The sequence below is a fragment of the Thermobia domestica genome, chromosome 15 (assembly GCF_964235325.1).
Source record: "Thermobia domestica chromosome 15, izTheDome1.hap1.1, whole genome shotgun sequence".
NCBI classification, from domain to species: Eukaryota; Metazoa; Arthropoda; class Insecta; order Zygentoma; family Lepismatidae; genus Thermobia; species Thermobia domestica.
Window position 1 is genome coordinate 41,070,235 of NC_137468.1, and position 22,426 is coordinate 41,092,660.

At 36.6% G+C, this 22,426-nt stretch overlaps 1 protein-coding gene across 1 annotated transcript; it reads right to left on the bottom strand.

The window, feature by feature from the left end:
• Positions 1-17,932: 17,932 nt before the first annotated feature.
• On the bottom strand, positions 17,933-20,758 carry LOC145671468 (uncharacterized). Its single transcript, XM_081740660.1, has one exon. It carries the CDS (start codon positions 20,756-20,758, stop codon positions 17,933-17,935), a length of 2,826 nt encoding a protein of 941 aa, XP_081596786.1.
• Between the last annotated feature and the right edge of the window lie 1,668 nt (positions 20,759-22,426).

Sequence of the window (22,426 nt, forward strand, 5' to 3'; positions counted from 1 at the left end):
CTTGAATAATTCTTTGAATTTGTATGATATTTTGCTTGCCTGTAGTTGTATTTAGCTTTGCAAACCTCCAGAGGGCGTTCTATGTCAACAACAGCTCGGATAGCTGGACGTTTTTGTCTTTAATTGCAGTGTACGAATACTTTTGACAAATTAAAATCATGTTCATTTTCGTTTCTTCTGCCATTATTTGTCTATGGTTTCGCACTCACGGAACGTTAGTTTTGTAAATAATAAAGAACTTAATGGAGAATGCAGTACCGTTTGTTCTAACGCTCTATCTCCAACAAAGTCGGAGCTACAGGCATTTATTCATAGCTTGCAGCCGGTGTACGAATACTTATGACTTTCACTGTATTAGAGATCTCCAAAATGTTAACGTTGGTGATACTGTATTGTCCTTTGTTAGACTGAATAATGTATGTGGTATTGTGGTTTTACTTAATATCTAAATTAGAAATAGGTAATACCTTAGTGCAATTTGAGAAAATACAACTTTATCTTGCGTTGGCAACACTGCTTGTTTATCTAGTGGTATTGCAGAGTATCTAGAAGAATTTTCCCTTCAATATTTCACACAACATGGTACAAATTTTCCGCATTTTCAATATATATATATATATAGGCGTGGATCCAAGGGAAGGGCTATGGGGGCCATATCCTCCCTTAACGCTCAGGTATACACAATATACATATATATATATATATATATATATATATATATATAGAGAGAGAGAGAGAGAGAGAGAGAGAGAGAGAGAGAGAGAGGGAAAGAGAGAAGATTATATACAACAGCAGTGGATTTTGTTTCGGGAGAAGCTTGAGGAACGGGTAAGAAACATTTGTGTTGTACGTGCAGTGCGAAACAATTATCACAAATTTATTTCGGGAGGGGCTTGAGCCCGACACCTACCCCCTAAATACGCCACTTACATCAGTCAACCGTTCCCATATTATCTCACACAGCAGCGAAACAAATTTTGAGTAAAGGCAAAATAGCTGTCAATATTCGAGACGAGACCGAGACTTTCGAGACTGACCAAGGTCTCGTCTCGGTCTCGTCTCGATTTATAGAGGTCTGTCTCGGTCTCGGTCTCGTCTCGGTATGGAAAAGTCCGTCTCGGTCTCGTCTCGGTATATAGAAGTCCGTCTCGGTCTCGGTACCATCCCTAGCCAAGGGTGATATTGGATTTCCTCTCTTATGTTCATGAAATTACTTCTAAACAGCTCCAGCATTGGGGATTGGCGCATTATCATCTTGGAAACATTTGGACTATAGGAGCATAGGAGTTTTTTTTTTATTTGTGTGTGTGTGTGTGTGTGTGTGTGTGTGGTTGGTTGGTAGAGGGGCAATGTGTAAAAGTATATTCAGTCGGAGAAATATCAAAAACTAAGTTTCATTTCCCCCTTCGTGTCGATACTTTTCAGCACCACTGAATATGAATATATATATATACAGGACTGGATCCAGAATTTTCTGAGCGAGTGCACCAATAATTATCAGTACATTTGAATCAATCTTTTTTTTTTTAAATGCCTTTAGGCATCTGTCATGTGTATGAGAAACTGACAAACTATTGTGTTTAGCAAAACAGCTTTCTTTTAAGCTCGAAACGAAAACATGACATGAAATTTTAGGAAAATATTGCTATTTCCACTGCCAGTCTCTCACCACTGTCATATATATATATATATATATATATATATATATATATATAGAGAGAGAGAGAGAGAGAGAGAGAGAGAGAAAATCACCTGAACCAGCTCTAATGTAAGCTCTCCAGAGCTAAATTATTGGCGTCACAACTTGTCTCAACACATAGTAATAATTAATTAAAGCACCTTTCTCATCTGCATACACTTGAACTCTCAATTTCCTTGTTTTAATATATGCATAAGTTTAATATAATGGAAACTGAATTTGTAGAAAACAAGGAAATAACCAAGTTAGAAGCCCTTCACAGCAACTTCACATCCGCTTGATCGATTTCATCCGTTAGGTGAATACGTAGTCAATACTTTAAGAGGTTCTTAGACATTCTCAGACGGTTCTTTTAGACTGTTGAGAAGTTTACTGCTCAAGAGTATCTTCAACATCAAATTATAGTATTCCTACTACTATTACTACTCCAACAGACAACTTAAATGCAGAAAGATTTTTCGAACTTTAAAATAAATAATATAAATAAATAATAATAAATGTAGGATACGTAGGATACTTGTACTATGTAGGATACTTGAAGAAAGTACTTGAAACTACACTCAGCATTTGGCTCCACTCGACTCGAATTTGAGTCTAGTTTCGAGTCGAGTTGGAGGAAATTCTTTGAGCCTAGTTCTCGAGTCGAGCTCAAATATATTTGTTTCGAGTCGAGTCGAGTTTCAATGAAAACTCACTCGAACTCGCTCGTGCTCATCCCTAATTTTTAAAAACGTGAAACAAAAATCTCCACAATAAAGGCAGTATAATTTCCTTTCGATAGTTGATGAGAATGTTTTTACAATTTGCCGTTTGTCTTTTTACTATTAAGGATATCCGAAGCAAAAAAAAAAAAAGAAAAAGCTACACTATTCCTGGTTCTGCTAGACTTCCTAGTAACTAGTAAGTTGTCAAATATTCTCGCTATAATAATAATAATAATAATAATAATAATAATAATAATAATAATAATAATAATAATAATAATAATAATAATAATAATAATAATAATAGTAATAATACAGGGTGTCCGAGAAGTCCTTCCCTGATTACAGAAATTGATAACTCAGGCTAGAAATAAGATAGAAATATGAAACTGGTGTTGAATTGTTTACAAACTATAAAAGTTTTGGTCACATTAGTACACTTCCATATGAGCACCCTTGGTAGCACGTAACACATCTAGGCGATATTCAATTTCCATCCACACATTAGCCAACATCACTGGAGGGATCGATGCAACGACTGTGGTTATTCGTTGCTGCAGGGTTTCAATATCTGGTACACGTGTTCGGTAGACCTCATCCTTGACATAACCCCATAAAAAGTAGTCTAATGGGGTTATGTCAGGAGAGCGTGGAGGCCAAGCTGTTGGTCCATCACGACCAATCCATCGCCCAGGAAATGTCCTATCGAGATAGGCACGGACGTTCAAACCCCAATGAGGTGGTGCACCGTCTTGCTGAAAAACGACATCGGGGCGATACTGAAGCAGCTGAGGAACAGCATACAGCTGCAACATATCCAGGTACACTGCAGATGTGATGGTATCCTCAGCGAAGAAGAATGGCCCGATAATTCGATCGTGCAATAACGCGCACCAAACATTCACCTTTGGACTGCCTCTGGTGAACTCCCTGACCTCCCTGGGGGGGGTTCTGAGCCCCAAATGCGTACAAATGTTGTCTGGAACTGTCTCTGCACCGTGGTTGGTGATCGTGTCTCATGGTACCACAGGACACACTGTGCCTTCTCCTGGTTGGTTGGCATGGCTTCTTACTTACGTACTACAAACCTAAAACAAAACAAATTGAGACTTGGTAAAACAAAACAAACCGAACACAGACAAAAACTTTTATAGTTTGTAAACAATTCAACGCCAGTTTCATATTTCTATCTTATTTCTAGCCTGAGTTATCAATTTCTGTAATCAGGGAAGGACTTCTCGGACACCCTGTAATAATAATAATAAAATAAACATTCTTTTATGTGGAAAATGATTATCTCATATATGGAGAAACATATTTATTTTTAGGTTTTTCAAACTTCTTTTTGCCCAGGGCGAGATAGGGAAAAGGGAAGGAATCGCCCATAACCTTACTCACGGTAATATTCTAGACATGTCTAGTACGTTGGTATGCCAGATAGTAACTCAAAGTAGGCCATAGGTATTTATTGAAAACTGACCCTTAAATGTCTAAGTTTAATATTTAGAATGTATCTGTGTTTTTTTCTTAATTAATCTTGCCCTACTTCAATGTTTTAGCGTTTTACCTCTTATTTCTTATCTTTATGAAAATTTCGGGGGGGGGGGGCATGTCCCACCTGTGCCCCCTGGCTACATGCCTGGCTGGCAGTATTGAATCATCGAGAAGTCAGTTTCCATGTGTTGATATCACCGCCCGCTGGAGTCACTCTGCTCTTAGGATGGAGCGGGTGGTGGTTGATATAATTTACGGAGGCAAGATAAATTCAACTTTTGTATGTAGAATAGAGCTAACATGAAATATCTTGTATATTTGTGATAATCATAGTGTTTAGTATTTGGGATACTAGTTACTTCGATTTAGTCCGAAACATGATTGTAAATAATGATTCATAAAATGACGACTACATAGTCGGTAAATAAGGCCATCCAAAAATCTACTGACTCTTATTACCCTACAAAACAGGTATACGTTGTAAAATACTTGGAAACTGGCAACTTAAATGTGTGTTAGTTTGTTATTCTTTCTTGGCCAATGCCAGCCTCTGTAGTAGGGCGGTCTATCATGTTCAGGCCTAGTTGTTGACTACGGGGGTTCGCAGGTTCGAGTTCTACATTGGTGTATTTCATAATGTAAATCTCTAATTATAATTTATGCGAATAGCTCATACCACTGTTTTTGGATATATTCTGAGCACATTTTCGTGCGGTCCTGGGCGTTCGAGGTATCGTGATATCGTTCATTATGTGCTAAAGAATGGATCGGTGACATTCGAAGCTGTAAACGGAGGGGTGTCGTGTCGTAACTGAGGGGCCCGCAGGGCGTACAGTGCGGGGAGGCTCGCAGGGATTGAGGGCCCACTGCGAAGCAAATGCCAAGAACTATGTGCTACATAAAGTGAGCTGAATACGAAATATCCATTTCCCTGAACAACATTATTTACTTTAGAAAAGAAAAATGTGCTCTGGGTGAAAATTCATCCATTCTAGCAACATCAGTTTAAAAAATCATCTTAACACTAGAAGGTTAAGGGAAAATAATTCTTGCCTTTTCCGGTGAGTATTAATTTCAATTTTAATTTTATCATATTCCATGGATTTATTAACCATTGTCTTCTACAGGGACATAATATAGTGGGAAGTTAATGGCAATGAAATGAAATCTTTCAGTTTTACGTCCCACGGTTATGCCGGTTAGGCTAAAGGAGACGGTGATGATGAGTAATGAATGAAAATGGTGGAATGATGAAAGTGGGAGGAAACGGGAGAACCCCGAGAAAACCCACGCACACGGTGTTTGTCCACCACAAAGTTCACTTGGCGGGGGCTGGGATCGAACCCGGGACCCCAAGCACCAGAGGTGAACGCTCTACCACTGACCTACCGCGGCCCCATGGAAGTTAATGGACATGGGAAGGGGGGCCCCATATGAAATGGGGGCTAACCATCGACACGTTAGCGTAAAAGACACTAACTTCATTCACTTATTTTGTGGGTCCAGATAAATGGGAACGTTGCATTTTCGTGTAACATTGGGCGCATAAAGAGTGTACAGCCCAAACGGCTGGTCCAATTTTTTAAAAAAAATCCTTCACTTTAGATCGAAAATATTATATTTGAAGACGATTTTCCCTCTTACATTTTGTTGTAATTCTGATAATAACAGAGTTACCCTATGTCAGAGGACTTTTGAGACACCCTGTATACCTAAGTAGATATTTAGGTATGTAGATTCGTCAAGTCATTGTTTCATAATAAATTAAATTACTAAATAAGTAAGGTGACATAATTTATGCTTTTTAGAACTTTTTTAAGTTTCTGCTTACTATCTTTTCTGAAGTTAATATTTTTATAAGCTAATGTCAGTGGCGTAATCTAGTAGGGGGCTCGTGGTTTAAACATCCCTCCTTGAGTAAGATATTGTATTATACTGTATACAAATATCCACTTTTGGGACCGCGATGGCTCAGTGGTAGAACGCACCGTTCTGTTGTGTGAATTCCTTGATTCCTAGTTGCCACCAAGTTGGATATATGGTGGACGAACACCATATATGTGTACATTTTCTCAGGGCTATCCCGTTTCTTCCCACCTAGTTGATTCCACTATTATCATCCGTATCATTATCATTGTCTCCCATAGCTTCAATGCATAATTTTTGAGACATTAAGCTAACGAAAAATAAGAAAAAAGCTTGAGCTGAAAGAATGTGAGATTGAAACAATGAAATCTTTCAGTTTAACGTCCCACGATTATGCCTTTATGTTAATGGGAGACGGTGATTGAAGCAAGTGAATGATGATGAAATAATTGATGGAATGAGGGTGTGAAAGGAAACGGGAGTACCCCGAGAAAACCCACAGATACGATATTGTCACCCACCATCGCGGGCAAATCTCTTCAACATTGAGGGGACGAGCAAGACCGTTCTCATACTTTTTTTTTTCAAAGCCATGTTCAAAATATTTGTGAAATCGAAAAACAATGTTCAACGACTTACCAAAATGATAGTCGTAAACCTGGTTCGTTTGCTAAAAATAAAAATTTGAAGTGGTAGTATTTCTTCCTCATGTAAAAATTAGCTTCGATATGTAAATACCATTAATCTCACCTTTTTTTTTTAATAAATATGACAACGTCTATAAATGATGTTAAACTGATTTTATTATTTTGATATAACTTAAATATCCTTTTCTTTAAACGGTTAAATACACAAAGTCACTGACTAGGTAACCATAAAACATGTTCATATCAACAACTATCCCATAATAATCACTTACATATATTAAAAACATTCTTCTTTTGTTAATACGAAATTAGCATTCTACTAAGTATAGTGCACATGTATGAGTACTTTCTGCCCTAGGTACAGGTAAATATTACTCAAGCCAAAGTATTTTGTTGTATAAAATGTCGCTCGACAAAGGGACTGAATATAAAAGTCATGAGTAGGCTTGGCTTTTATCTTCAAGAACCACTGGTCCGTTAACATTAGTGTTTTTACATTGTATATGTCCATCATATTTTGATCGCACCTTGTATATCTATTCAATACATTTCATATATACATTAAACAAATCTTACACTTCATCAATACCTATTTTTAACAATAAAGTTTTAACACAAATTAATATAATGAAAACAATTTTTGTGCTTGATTAATCATGAATTAATTTACAATCCTTCACGTTAATAAGAAAGAATTCAAGTTATTGAAAAATTATCGTTGATGAATGAAAATCAAAGAAAATATAATTGAACAAAAATCAAAAATTAAACACAATCTACGTTTGAATAAGCACATGTAAGTAAATAAATCTATTTTACAGAAACAAAAGACACCCTTTTGTTATTATATAAATACATTTTTATTATTATCACTATTATTTTTCATTCCTATTTATTTGAGCAAGAATGTCAGGTGCTACTAACTCTTTCACTAGATGCATCCATTTTTCCTTTGTATACGGAGTAGGTTTCCAAACCTTTAACTCATCTATATTGCGAAGTCCAATTGACATCCCCGTTTTAGCGTTCAACAATTCGAAAACTTTAGGATTTATTTCCTTAAAACATAAATAAGGACCTGAGAAAATGTCACAAAATTTGTAAATCTTCTTTAACAACATATTACTTTGCGGATGTTGTTTAACAAAAACTAAGTCATTGACCTTGATCCGATATTTTCCTTCCTGTAAAGACTCTACTTGCGAATTACGTTTCAAAAACTTGTTATGTCTTCGGATCTTTACCATATTCACTAGATGGGATGAATCTATAATTGTCGAATCTTCCAACTTGACATCAAAATGTTGTTCCACAGGGAAAATCAGATCAGAGCCATTATGAACATTAGCAGGAGACACACCTAAAGTGTCTGATATAGAATGGTTCAAAAGGTACGTAATTTGGTTGACATGCTTAATCCATTCAGCATGTTTATCCTTACAAAAGTGCCGAAACAACATACCAAAATTGCGATGTACATTTTCTACCACGGAGCTACTTGGATGGTACGGCGTCACAAAATGAACTTTAATGTTGGCCTTGTTCATGGCTTTGAGAAACACATCACTTTTGAATTGTGAACCGTTATCGCATAATATATGCTCGATAAGGCCACAATGTGGAATATATACATTCAGAATTTTATTCACGATAGCAGCGGAGGTTGCTTTACGCAGGGGATAGGCTACCACATATCGTGAAAAGATGTCCATAGTTGTTAACAAATAAACTTCTCCAGTAGCTGCTCTGGGTAACGGTCCATATAAATCAATCGATAGAAATGAATGTGGTCTCTCAGGTGTTATTGAGAGCATTGGTTTTTGTATAGCCTGATAATTATGCTTAATTTGCATACACTCAATGCAGTCATTGATATAATTTTTGACCTGAGCTCTCATTCCCTTCCAGTAAAAAGATTTATTAACCAAGGCACATACCTTCACATACCCAAAATGTCCGAAATCATCATGGTAGGCCTTTAATATGCGTGTTGTTAACGTAGGTGGAATGCAAATTTTGTTCCTAGATTTGAATTTGAAATCTTTAATAAGTAAAATCCCGTTGTTTAATTTAAATCTGGAATGCCAGTGTTTGGGACAACTACATCCCTCGTCACATGAAGATAAATGTTCCATGATTTGTTTATATTCATGATACTTCATTTGATGTTCTCTTAAATCTTCTATTGAAATGGTAGCTATTTCATCCTGTAAGATCTTAAATTCGTTAATGGACAAAATATGTTGCTCTTCTCCAGGAAACAGACGTGATAAGGTATCCACGGGTCCATTATCTACCCCTTTAATGTGTTGTACTTCGAAATCATAAGCTTGAAGATCTAACGACCAGCGAAGTAATCTGTTATTATATCCTTGTACGCTATTGAGGTATCGCAATGAATTATGGTCGGTAAGTACTATAAAATGACATCCGCTAAGATATGGAGCGAATTTTTGTATTGCAAAACGTATAGCCAAAAGTTCAATTTCTGTCGTGGTGTATCCCTTTTCAGCTTTCTTTAGAGTACGACTAGCGCAATGTATAACAGCTGGTTCCTGAATGGTTGGGTTAGGTTGCCAGAGTACTGCAGAGATTCCAAGTTGAGAACCGTCACACTGTACATAGAAAGGAACGTCGTATCTGGGGTGGTTCAAATGGATGTTTCGTTTTACGCACTCCTTCAACTTATTAAAACTGTGTTCTTGAATAGGACCCCATTGCCATGGTACCCCTTTCTTTATGATCATAAATAAAGGCTGGGCTATCTCAGCGAATCGCGGGATGGCCTTGCGAAACCAATTAAAGAGTCCTAATATTTGTCGTGTCTGTTTCACATTTACTGGCGCAGGTAGATCTTCTATGGCTTGAACTTTAGATTGACTGAATTGTAAACCAGAGGCATCAATTTGGTACCCAAGAAATTCTATAGAATTCTGCAAAAATTTGGATTTCTGTAGATTGATAGTAAGGCCCGAACTTCCCAATCTGTCTAAAACTATATCTAAGTACTTCAGGTATTCATGTGGATTTTTCCCCATGATTAAGATGTCATCAGCATACGTTATCACGTTGCTACGTAAGTCTTGACCTAGAACTTTGTTCAAGCAGGATGCTAATGCTGCGCTACCATTGATAAGCCCAAAGACTACACGATTATATTCGTACAAGTGACCTTCAAAACTAAATGCTGTGTATGGTTTTGAATCTTCATGTAACTCGACCTGATTATACGCCATCACTAGATCTAGATTTCCGAATACAGTGTTCCCTTGTAAAGAAGCTAGTATTTCTTCTACTGGAGGATACCTCACTTGTTCCAGATCAATGTGACTGTTAGTGCGTCTCAAATCTAATACCACACGTAGAGAACCATTTTTCTTGGGAACAACATGTAATGGATTAAGGTGGACGCTTCTTGAAGGCCTAATGATCCCATCTCTTAACATATTTGCAATTTGCTGCCGTACATTTTCCCTGTATCTATATGGAATTATATAGGGCTTGGTTACTATGGGTTTGTCTGTTTTAACTTTAAAAGAATAAACAAAATCCTTACAACGTCCAGGACGTTCTGAAAAGACATTTCTATGTTTATATAAAATGTTCTTAAAGTCGGTTATTACTGTATTATCAGCAAAATCAAGGCCGCTTTCGAGTGATTTCACATGTTCAGAAAATAATACATCGTCCTTTATATTCATCAAATTTTGTTTGTCTTCCAATCGAGGATCATTTAATTTATCACTTTTTGCACTAATAGAAGCATTATTCACTATAGGAGACATATCATTATATTGACAAGCAAGATTATCTAATTTTGGAAGCAGTTTCTGAACAACTTCCTGAGGTATACCCGGTATCGTCAACGTTTGGTTTTTAAAATCAAGCATGACACGTAATTGGGATAATAAATCTAAGCCCATAATTAATTTCTCGTTAAGATCCTTTATCACCAGAATAGGGATTGATATTTCAAAATCTTGAATAGATATTGTCACACGAGTAATTCCTGCTACTCTCTTTTTATGTTTACCGGTAAAATCAACTATAATAAGATTCTCAGCCTTTTGTAACTTAGGATTCGAATAGTTACTAGTAATTGCTTTCCACAATGAATACGATAAAAGAGAGGCATTTGCTCCTGTATCAAGTAGAGCTTCGGTACTTAACCCATTGACTTTAATAGGTATTTTAGCTGTACTATATGACTTTAAAAATACAAAATTTTCTTCAATATTAAAACCATCATTGACAGTATCATCTTCAAACCAACAACGATTTACAACCGGTATAAATTGGTACTGACACCTATTAATTGCTATTTCAGAATAATTATTTACCGTGACGTCATGTGAAAGATCATTTTCACAATTAGCATGAACATGTAAATTGGAAGATAAATGTTCGTAAGAATTATCGCTTAAATTATTAGATAAATGTTCATGAGAATCCACAGCTGACATGGGTTTAACCCCTACCACATCAGCCGCGATTAGTTTAAATTCATACTCGTGTATGGTTCTAATAAGGTACACTGTACAGCACAATCGTGATTATGTCTCGTATTATTGTTCTGTACAGAACTTACTTCACTGCCTGGATCTTGATGTGAAGTGCCATCTCTTGTCCTTCCATTACGTCTATCCACGTAGTTCGCTGCATTTCTGGAATTTCGCCATACATTACGTCGATTTTTAAATCTATTTTGACTATATGGTCTAACATACGAATGGCTACTATTAATTAGGTTAGGCGGATTCTCTTCATAACATTGCCTATTGTGCGCATTTTGATTGCTAGAGTATACTCGGCTTAGGTTAGGTCCGGTATTATTCACACTCCGAATATTTAAATTCCGAACAGGCACCAAATGATCTGAATTATTCTTATTTTTACCTATTCCTGATTGTGAATTCATGGCATGATATTGAGTTTCGTAGCATTGGACAAGCATCAATAAATGGCTGAAACTCATACACTGTGTGGAAAATAAGATCTGTTGCAGTTTAAATGGAAGCAAATTTCGAATCGATGCTATTATTCTCGATTCCGATTGCAAAGGATTAACGACCTTTAATTCGTTGTAGACATTTACAACAAACTCTACAAGAGATTTGTGCAATCGAGGATTGAAGTGTTGATTTCTAAGGGTGGCATCTCTATTTGCCAGCAAAAAGTCATTTTCATAATTTGCGATCAATGCCACTTTGAATTCCTCATATGAACTAATGTGATCACGTATTGCTTTAAACCATAAGGAACAAGGTGGGAGTAATACATGGAGTATTAATTTCATATACTGTGATCGATCGATAGACATTATGTTGCATTCGTCTTGGAATTTCTCTAAGAAAGAAGTAGCATTCTCATTACACTTACCACTGAATTTGCTCATAGCTCGAATTTCACTCATTTTAACACTTAATTTTCCCTTCTTTTTCTCATTCCTTGTTCTTGTTGAGTGATAGTTCCTATCCTTGACGTGCTGTGTCGTGACACCATCTAAGTTTCGCTCATCAGTACTCTTCGGATAACTTTCTTCTAGGATAATATCCTCATCAGATCCGGGCGAAGGCGAGATCATCTCTGGTGAGTGGGGCAACTCAAAGCGATCACTACCCAAGTTATTACGGAAAATGTTGTCTTTAGCCTGTAACGTTCTAATCTCTTCTTGAATAGTAGCTAACAACTGTGTATTTACACGTATGTTATTAGAGTTGTTACTGACCTGGATCTTTTGCTGTTTAATGGAAGATTTTATTACTTCTAAATCTTTTTTTACAGCACAGATTTCTTGATTTTGGTGATTGTGCTTTTCTTGACAATCATCGGATATCCTTTTTAACTTTTCCTCGAACTGTGAGGATATGTCGTTCACCACCTGTATAATTGTCTGTTTCGTTTCGTCGGATTTTTGTTCTATCCGTCTACTTAATTCTTCATATTGCTTATTAGATTCGTCGAACTTCTGGTCCATTCGTCTACTTAATTCTTCATTCTGCTTATTAGATTCGTCGAACTTCTGGTCCATTCGTCTACTTAATTCTTCATTCTGCTTGTTAGCTTGGTCAAACTTCTGTTCCATTCGTCTACTTAATTCTTCATTTCGCTTGTTAGCTTCGTCAGACTTCTGCTCTATGGTCTGCTTTATCTCGGTAGACATTTGCATCATTTGTCGCTGTAAAGCTAACAAGAGTCGATCCTCTGATGACAAACCTGGTGTTACACTAGTTTCACCTTGGTCACTAGTATTTGATTCCTGCTGCATGGCTTCGTTGCCCATTTTTCTTATGATTACCTTACCACTTCGCAATATGGTTAAGTTCTTATTCATAAAAGTAAATTCAACCTTACTCTTCTTCTTCGGGAACTGAATTTACAAATTCCCGGGTGAGGTAAACCAAATTTTTACAACGACTTACCAAAATGATAGTCGTAAACCTGGTTCGTTTGCTAAAAATAAAAATTTGAAGTGGTAGTATTTCTTCCTCATGTAAAAATTAGCTTCGATATGTAAATACCATTAATCTCACCTTTTTTTTTTAATAAATATGACAACGTCTATAAATGATGTTAAACTGATTTTATTATTTTGATATAACTTAAATATCCTTTTCTTTAAACGGTTAAATACACAAAGTCACTGACTAGGTAACCATAAAACATGTTCATATCAACAACTATCCCATAATAATCACTTACATATATTAAAAACATTCTTCTTTTGTTAATACGAAATTAGCATTCTACTAAGTATAGTGCACATGTATGAGTACTTTCTGCCCTAGGTACAGGTAAATATTACTCAAGCCAAAGTATTTTGTTGTAAATGCTGTGGAGGATGAGCGGAGCAGAGTTATCTTCAACATTGGGAGGCGGGTAGATTTGAGGCTTATTCTGAGAACGGGGAGATAAGACTCGTATTGCGGTACACGAATCTGATTTCCGAGGTGAACTTGTTGTATATTATACAGCAAGGGACATCAATTTCATATTACTTTCCTTTGGTGGCAGTCGGACAGAAATCATCATATTTCTCCCCCCCCCCCAAAAAAAAAACACATTTGAAATCGGATTATTGCAGCGGACAGTTTCCCCAGTTCCAAGACTGGGGGGACATATCTCCTCTTATCCCCCGAGATTTGCGCAAGTGCCACCCACAGACTTACTTGGGTGAGCATCGAACCAGGTACCCCACGTACTGGAGGGTAAACGCTCTATTTCTGAGCCACCGTGCTACTCACGATGTGAAATTTAGTGCTTGAACTTTGCATGATGAAATTCTATGTACACTACTGAGCAATACTACTAGGATACTTATTTTGGTTATTAACCTCTGTAAATGCAAACTTACATAAAAATCTCAACTAAATTAAGTTAGTAATTAATTAACTTCAAGTTTTAATATATTGTATACGAGTGTTCGAATACTATTGTGGTATTCTGCAAAACTCTAAATATAACATAAATTGGTTATATTTAGATCCGCATAGTAAAATAATTGATAGAAGAATACGTTAGAATGATTACATATTCGTTATTCGACTTATTCGTTCTCAGAAAACATTGGAGAAATAAATACGACCTGATTAAAATATATTTTTACCTAATTTGCACAGTAACTCGTATATCATAATATACATTACATGAAAGTTGATCTTTAGAAGAATATTTTTTCTCCGTTTATCAAAGTCATATACATTAAATTATTAGAGAAAAAGCAACATAAAAAATCTGTTACAGAATACGTTTTTTGAGTTATAATTAAAATGTATGCATTTGAAACTAACCAGTTACATGTTAACTAATGTATAGATAATAACACGCCCACATTAATGAGAGGTAATGAACCCTTTTATATTAGCAATCTCTGTTTATTACAGCCTCATAAATCGACATTGTAATTACAATATTTCAAATATTGCAGAAAACAGATATGAACTTGCAATCCTAACTTATAATCTAATTAGAATTTAAATTCCCTTTTTTTCAACTTTCACTAGAAAATAAAAAATGGACAAATGAATTGTTATTAAAGAGCTTGGTTCATCAAAAGCTCCTTGATTTATTTAATTTATTTATTTAACAAATTTCCAGATACAGCATAACTTCATTTTGCACAGGAAAATGTTAACAAACCAAAAAAAAAAAAAAAAAGTCAACAAACATTGCGAAAGTAATAGTATATTATTTGGCCAACATACGTTCAATTACTTTGTCAAACACTGGGTTGCTCTAAAAAATGTCCATATCAGTTGTTAGATGATTATAATAGTTCGGTATTCTGTATATATTTAAAAAAAAAAAAAACTCTGTATAAGAGCGCCAATCATGGGGGTCCGAGGACTGGGCCCCCGCATTGCATTTATGAATATATCGTAGCATAATTTGAATTTAATTTGTCTTAAAATTCTCATATATGCCTTCTGCATCTGAATGCTTTCCCCCCCATTTACAGACAAATCAACGCCCTTGCCTCTGTATAATTGCCAACTTGGGGCGAGCATGAAGGAATAAGTGGGTATTCCGAGTTTTGTGGGAAGGGACACGTAAGGATAACTCTTGAAGTAGGGTTTCCGACCGTAAGTTTCCATTAACTATCTTATAAAGGAATTTCAGGTCAGAGTTGTTTCTGCGTACTCCTGGAGTCTGGATATTGAGATATCGGAAGAATTCCTCCTTAGGTAATATTCGAAGTGCGAGAACACGAAAGTGTACTATAACAATAAAGAAATTGATAATAGAATGAAGTCTAAGGAGCAATGATTCTCAACCGGTGTGGCGGAAAATATTGTTCTCGGAAATATTTATATGAGTGATTTGATTCGTCTAATAGTCAGACCCGTAGCTACGGGGAGGGGTGAGCGGGGCGGTCGTCCCGGGCGCTAATAGTAAGAAGGCGCCGAACGAACAAGAAGAAAGAAAAGGTGTCGGAAAAGAGTAAACGACGCGGCGTCCCATAAAAGAATTGTCGCCCTATTAAATCAATATTGTTGTTAATTTGCAAAAAAAATACATTTGTTAAAAGTTTTCTTTCTCGCTTCGCTCGCAAACCGGAATTTTCAATAACAGTCACAATAAGTTTTTGTGTTGTGGTCGCCTAGTCACCTATTCGCATGTAACTAACATCTTCCTTATGTATATTCTTAGTATGTGTAATAAAACTGTAGCTAGGTGATAGTTTCCTTCCAAGTAGGTTTTAACCCATTTACCTGTATCAATACATTGTCCGATGTGTGTGTGTTTGTATGAATGAATAAGAACTCTAGTTTTAAGTGGTAAATTCTAAAGTCAATATGTATGTGTATTACTATAACATGTGTATATCTGATTCGTAACTGAGGTCATGAAGGTAACTAATCCTAAAGTAAGCCAAATCGGCTCTGAGAGGCAGGCCAAATCAACGGAACAAGCTGGATATAATGACATTTTCTTTGAAATTTCAAGAACTCCGATTTGTGGAAACTATGTGTATCAGTTAAGATTTTCTTTTTCTTGACTAACTCAAACGTGTGTTCGATCTTCACTACGTAAAATAAATTACTGGGTGGAAGTTATTTAATGCTCAGAAATAACAGATAAATTATTAAATTAGTACTTCTCATCATCTGGCTGGGTCAGGGTAATCCCAATTTGTAAAGTTACTTGGATCCAATTCAGAGTCGTATGAGGGAGCATGTATCTCATCAGAAAGAGTTCAGAATTGATTATCAAGTAATAAAATTTGGATATGAAGCACCTCCTAATATCTATCTAAGCTTCTTTACTATATTTCTATAATTATCCCGCATTTTCTTCTTTCTCTCCCTCTTTTATCTTCTTCCGAAATAACCATAGACTATCCAATATTCCTTTCCTGCAACATTCTTCTTCTGGTCTCTCCTATCGCCAACATAGATTTCTTCAGAAAACCTTTCTAATCCTCTTTCTCCCTTCTATGCTTTCTTCTTCCTCGTCTCCTTCCTCTACCTCTCTCTTGACTTTCCTATATCCCTTTCTCGATCTTTTCTTATTTTAAAAATAAAACTGATGAGAAGTCGTTACTGGGAGTTGTTGCTATAGGCGCGGTCAATAAATTCATTTAGATTTCTCTTCTGAAGTCGAATATTAAATAACCAATAAAGTAATATATGTAGAACAGCAAAAATAAAAATTATTTTAGTTTATTTATTAATTTAACATATTGAAGATCAAGTTGGCGTCAATCTGAAGTGTCACTTCTTGCCCAATCCTGAACGACTTTGTTTTCAAGAGACACACGTTGGTCAATGTAATCCTTGTGTAGGTGCTGGTTTCTTAATAATTCTTCGACGTTGCTTTGAGATTGTTCAATATATTGCATTTCATAAAACACAAGATTATATGAATTCAAAAAATACAAACAAACTTGCTATATGAACATTATTATATGTGGATTAATGCGATATTAACACAACAAACGTAGCTACCGTTGCTTTCTTGGTGTCCTGTTTTTACACACACCTCTCACCCCTGCTGGGAGAAAAAGTATTAGTTTTTATGTTGCTGCCTCTTCATTTACTTACTGGCGTTAGTTTTTATTGAGAAGAACGCTCAGTTCTGAACAGACCGCCCGCCTTGAAGGAATTCCTTCAACAAATCTATGAATGATTAATTTGGTTCATGAACTTAATATACACAACAATAGATAACACAAGTTATGAATGAATGATATAAACATAAACAGAATAATGCACACACAACACAACACTACGAATCACACAATGTACACACAACACAACACTATGAATACACCAACACATTAACTCTGCTTAGGAAGCGGGCACAATTGACGAATAGATCTTGTTGTTGTACCTCTGGTAGTTTTCACTGTCGCCACTCGTACTATTCCGTCCTTCCCAGGAAACAATTGCACAATACGTCCAGTTTTCCATTTTAGAGGTGGAATGTTATCTTCTTTGATGAGCACCAAATCACCTTCCAGAAGATTGGGAAATTTTCTTCTCCACTTAGATCGTTCTAGAAGACTTGATAGATACTCCTTTGACCATCTGGATCAGAATTGCTGATGAAGTTGTTGTATGTATTGCCATCTCGAAAGTCTGTTGACAGGAATATTTTTCAAGTTAGGTTCTGACATGGTAGTGAGTGCGTCGCCTATTAGGAAATGACCAGGTGTTAAAGGATGTAGGTCGTTTGGATCATTTGATAATGGTGTTAAGGGTCTAGAGTTTAAGCAAGCCTCAATCAGTGTCAAAATAGTGCTCATCTCTTCGTAGGTGAGTGAAACATTTCCCACGACTCTCTTTAAATGGTATTTGAGAGATTTAATTGATGATTCCCATAAGCCTCCAAAGTTTGGTGATCTTGCTGGAATAAAAACACCACGTGATGTTATCAGCTGCTAGAAAGTTATGTAATTTTTCTTTATGGTGTTCTGATTCAAATAAAGTCTTCAATTCTTGTAGTTCCCCTTTTGCACCAACGAAGTTACTTGCATTGTCAGAATACAGTTTAGTGCATTTTTCTCGACGAGCCATGTATCACTTTAATGCTCCAATAAACGCCTCTGTAGTTAGATCACTAACAAGTTCAATGTGAACCGCCTTAGTCGCAAAACACACGAAAAGTGCTATATATGTCTTATGGAGTTTGGCTCCCTTTCGGTTACTCGATTTAAGGTAAATGGGCCCACAGTAGTCAACGCCGCTGTGAAGAAATGGTCTTGTTGGTTGAACTCTGTCAGCTGGTAGATCTCCCATCATCTGTTTACCATCTTTAGGATTGTTTCTGAAACATGTGACACACTGATGCACAACTTGACGAACCAAGTTTCGTCCACGTATTGGCCAATACGATTGTCGCAAGGATGATAACAATAATTGAGGCCCGGCATGCAATAGCTTCTTATGTTCTTCTTGAGCGATTAACTTTGTCAAGTTGCAGTTAGCTGGAAGTACAATAGGATGTTTCTGTCCTTCAGTAAGATCTGCTGCATTTAATCTTCCTCCGTCTCTGATGATTTGCCTCTTATCCAAGTATGGATTCAAATTTCTCAGTTGACCTTGGTTGTCGACTTCCTTTCCTGATCTCAATGCATTTAATTCCTTGTGAAATGCTTGTTGTTGTGATAGTTTAATAAGACATTCGAGTGCTTCATGTAATTCACTTACTGTAAGATGTCCATGCTGTCTGTCACAATTAGATCTTCTCATGTTGTGCGCAAATCGTAGGCAATAAGCAGTTACACGTTGCAATCTTCTTAATGATGAATATCTGTCTAAGAGTTGACACGGTGTTGTAAAAACCATTACTGCTGTATTCTTTCGTCGCTCGGGAACATCGCTTAGGTCACAAACATCTTCCCTCATCTGTAAGTCTAATTTCTCAGATAACCAGGAAGGCCCATGCCACCATAATTCATTATCAAGAATCTCTGACGGTGTTAATCCTCTCGATATATCTGCTGGATTCTCCTCTGCTCTGATGTGTCTCCATTCATAGTTACAAGTCAATTGCTGAATTTCCGCCACACGATTTGCAACATACGTCTGCCATTGAGAACAAGGTCCTCTTATCCATGCTAATACAATGGTGGAATCTGACCATAAAACAACCTTATCGATCTTGCAATGTAACGCTTGTATTACTTTCTGAGTTAGCTGTGCAAGTAACAAAGCTGCACAAAGTTCTAGGCGAGAAATAGTTATCTTCTTCAAAGATGCTACTCGAGATTTTGAACATAGTAAGTTTGCTGTGAATTTTCCATTTTTTGTACTAGATGTTACATATATACAAGCTCTATATCCATTCTGAGATCCGTCGCAAAATCCGTGAATTTCTACCTGCGATTGTGTTTCTTGAATAACCTTCCGCTGAACATGTAGTGATTCCAAATCTTGAAGTTGCTGCTCAAAAGTTACCCACTCTGAATGCAATGGGGCTGGAACTTCTTCATCCCAATTCAATTTTAATTCCCACAAACGTTGCAGAAATATTTTTCCCTTAAGAATAACTGGTCCTATTAATCCTAAGAGATCAAATATGCTCGCTACTGTAGCAAGAATAGTCCTCTTCGTGATTTGTTGAGGGTTGTTTCTTGGTTTGACAGAGAAAGAAAATGTGTCTTTAATGGGATTCCACAACAATCCTAAACTTCTTGTGATGCAATCATCATTTGGTTGAATGGTGAAATTTGATTCTTGAAGTTCACTGGGTATTTTTGAAAGCAGTGCAGTGTCGTTGGTACACCATTTTCTCAAACAAAAACCACCTCTTTGCAAAAGAGTTGTGAGTTGACTTTGTAATTCATGTAGTTCCTTCTTCGTGTTCGTTCCTGTTTGAAGATCATCAATATAGAAATCCCTCATTACAACTTCTGCTGCCTCAGGGAAATTCTTCTTCTCTTCTATGGCTAGTTGCTGAAGACATCTAGTGGCTAGGAAAGGAGCTGCTGCAGTACCATATGTTACAGTTTTGAGTCGATATAACTTTATTTCTTCTTGAGGGTTTTCTCTCCACAGTATTTTCTGGTAGTTTGCATCTGAATCATGTACCCTAATGTTGCGATACATCTTCTCTATATCAGCTGTCATGACGTATTGATGTTGCCTGAATCTTGCTGTTATGGAAAATAATTCTTCTTGGATTGTAGGCCCGACCCTCATCGTGTCATTTAATGAAAGTCCAGAAGTTGTTTTGCACGATGCATCAAATACAACCCTGAGTTTGGTAGTAGTACTGGTCTCCTTCATAACGCAATGATGGGGAAGATAGTAGTCTGGCATCATTGTATCGCTCTCTGCTCTAGTTATTTCTTCCATATGGCCCAAATCTTCGTACTCTTTCATGAACGCTATATATGCCCTTTTTTTCTCAGTATCCTTCATAAGCCTTTTTTCCATTGAATAAAGTCTTCTCGTTGCAATCTCCTTGGATTTACCAAGATTCCCCACATTTTCTTTAAAGGGAAGTCTGACGACGAATCTCCCAGTCTCGTCTCTCCGGTGTATTTCTTTGAAGTGTCTTTCACATTCTGCTTGCTCTTGACTTAATGGATGTTTCATTGAACATTCTTCTATCGTCCAGAATTTTTGTAATTGCTCGTGTATTTTTTCTGTTGTGGAAAGGTGACACACATTTGTCGAAATGTGTGGTTGATTGTATATTTTTCCAGCTACAATCCAGCCAAACAATGTTTTGTGCAAGGTTGGATATCCTGCCTTGAGTTTTATTTGCCCTTCACAAAGTAGATCAAAGAATACTTCCGCCCCCAATAGCATGTCAATACGCTGTGGTATGTTGAAGTTAGGATCTGCTAATTCAATGTTGCAAGGTATTTCCCACGCTGACGTGTCTACACGAACCATAGGCAAGTCTTGTGATATTTGCGGCAATATGATGAAGTCTAATGTGGCTGAATAATTGTTATGTCTTGACTTAATTGTAGCCTGAACGCTATGGCATGACCTTGTATTAGCATTACCTATACCATTTATGTGTACAACGCTATTACTCTTTGTTAGTCCCAATAATTAAACCATTCTGTTTGTTAGAAAATTGGACTGAGAAGCACAATCGAGAAGTATTCGACACATTTGAAAATTACCCAGTTTATCTTTAACATATACTACAGCTGTGGATAGCATAACACTTGGTGGTCTCCTAAGATTCTGCGGTACACTGTTTGTAGAACGAATATTCTTATCTTCACATTCCTGATCGAGTGATGTGGTCGCAGCGAGCGTGTTTTGACCTTGACCTATTTCCCTTTCATCTTGTGGTTCATTCGCTCTAGTGGGCGATGGACAACGCGAGTAGTGCAGTAATGTGTTATGCTTTTTATTACATATTTTACAATTACCTGATAAGCACTCATTTGCCTTATGCGCTCGTTTGAGACAATTTATACACAAAGAAAGACGTTTATAGATTTTTTCAACAATGATTGGCATTGAAATAATTTGTGTGAGCCTTTACAGCTAGGACATGCATTGTTGTCGGAATACGTTACGTGTGCTGTCGTTGAGTAAGAACTCTTTTTGCCTGCCTTATTTGTTTGTTGATATTTGTTATTTGGAACTGAGGGTGTCTCTTTAGGTCTACGCTTATTATCAACTGCGTCTAAAACTTGGCAACGCTGTTGTAAAAATTGTGTCAGCTGTGACATGCTCGGTAATTCATTCGTTGATTGTGTTTTCTCCCACTCCTTATGTGTTGTATTGTCTAGTTTGGTCGCAATCAAATAAATAAGTAATGCATCCCAGTTTTCTGTCGGTTGACCTAATGATTTTAAAGCCCTCAAATGTTTTACTGTGCTGTCTAAAAGAGATTTAAGCGAAACAGCCGACTCACGTTCCACCATTGGCATTTCAAATAAAGCTTTGACGTGTTTGTTAACAATATACTTTTTGTTTTCAACACGTTCTTTGAGTAAAGTCCATGCTACGTCATAGTTTTCAGAAGAAATTTCCAAGGCTTGTATTACTTCAAGCGCCTCCCCACGTAGAGAAGAACGTAAATAATGAAACCTTTGCACTGGTTGCAACGTGCTATTGTTATGTATTAATGCCTGAAACGTGTCATAGAACGACAACCACTCATCGTAGCTTCCAGAAAAGGTCGGAAGGTTTATCACCGGCAACCTAACTGATGGATTAGAATTGCTTGCTTCATTGTTTTCATTTTTCTTTGCACTGGATCTGTGTTGATTTATGAACACTTGCGCCTTAGCTGCTAAATCATAATAAGTACTCTCGAATTGCTCTCTTTCTTACGTTTCCTGATCAATTTCTGATGAACCCTGTAACAATTCTATTTCGGATTGTATTGCATCAAATTCATCATAGCACTGTTTTATTTTCTCGTAACGTAACACTAACTGCGTAATATTCTGATCTTCTGTAAAGCTATCTACAAAAGGTTTAAAACGAGTGAGTTTGGCCTTAATTTGACCTCTCTTGAAAACTAATTCTTTCATTCTGTCCGTCATGCTTCACTCAAATTAAATACACTTTTAACACTTACGTTCTAAATGA

What these genes read in the sequence shown, in the direction of transcription:
- LOC145671468 (XM_081740660.1), bottom strand. Translation starts at nt 20,758, where the DNA reads ATGGTTCGTGTAGACACGTCAGCGTGGGAAATACCTTGCAACATTGAA.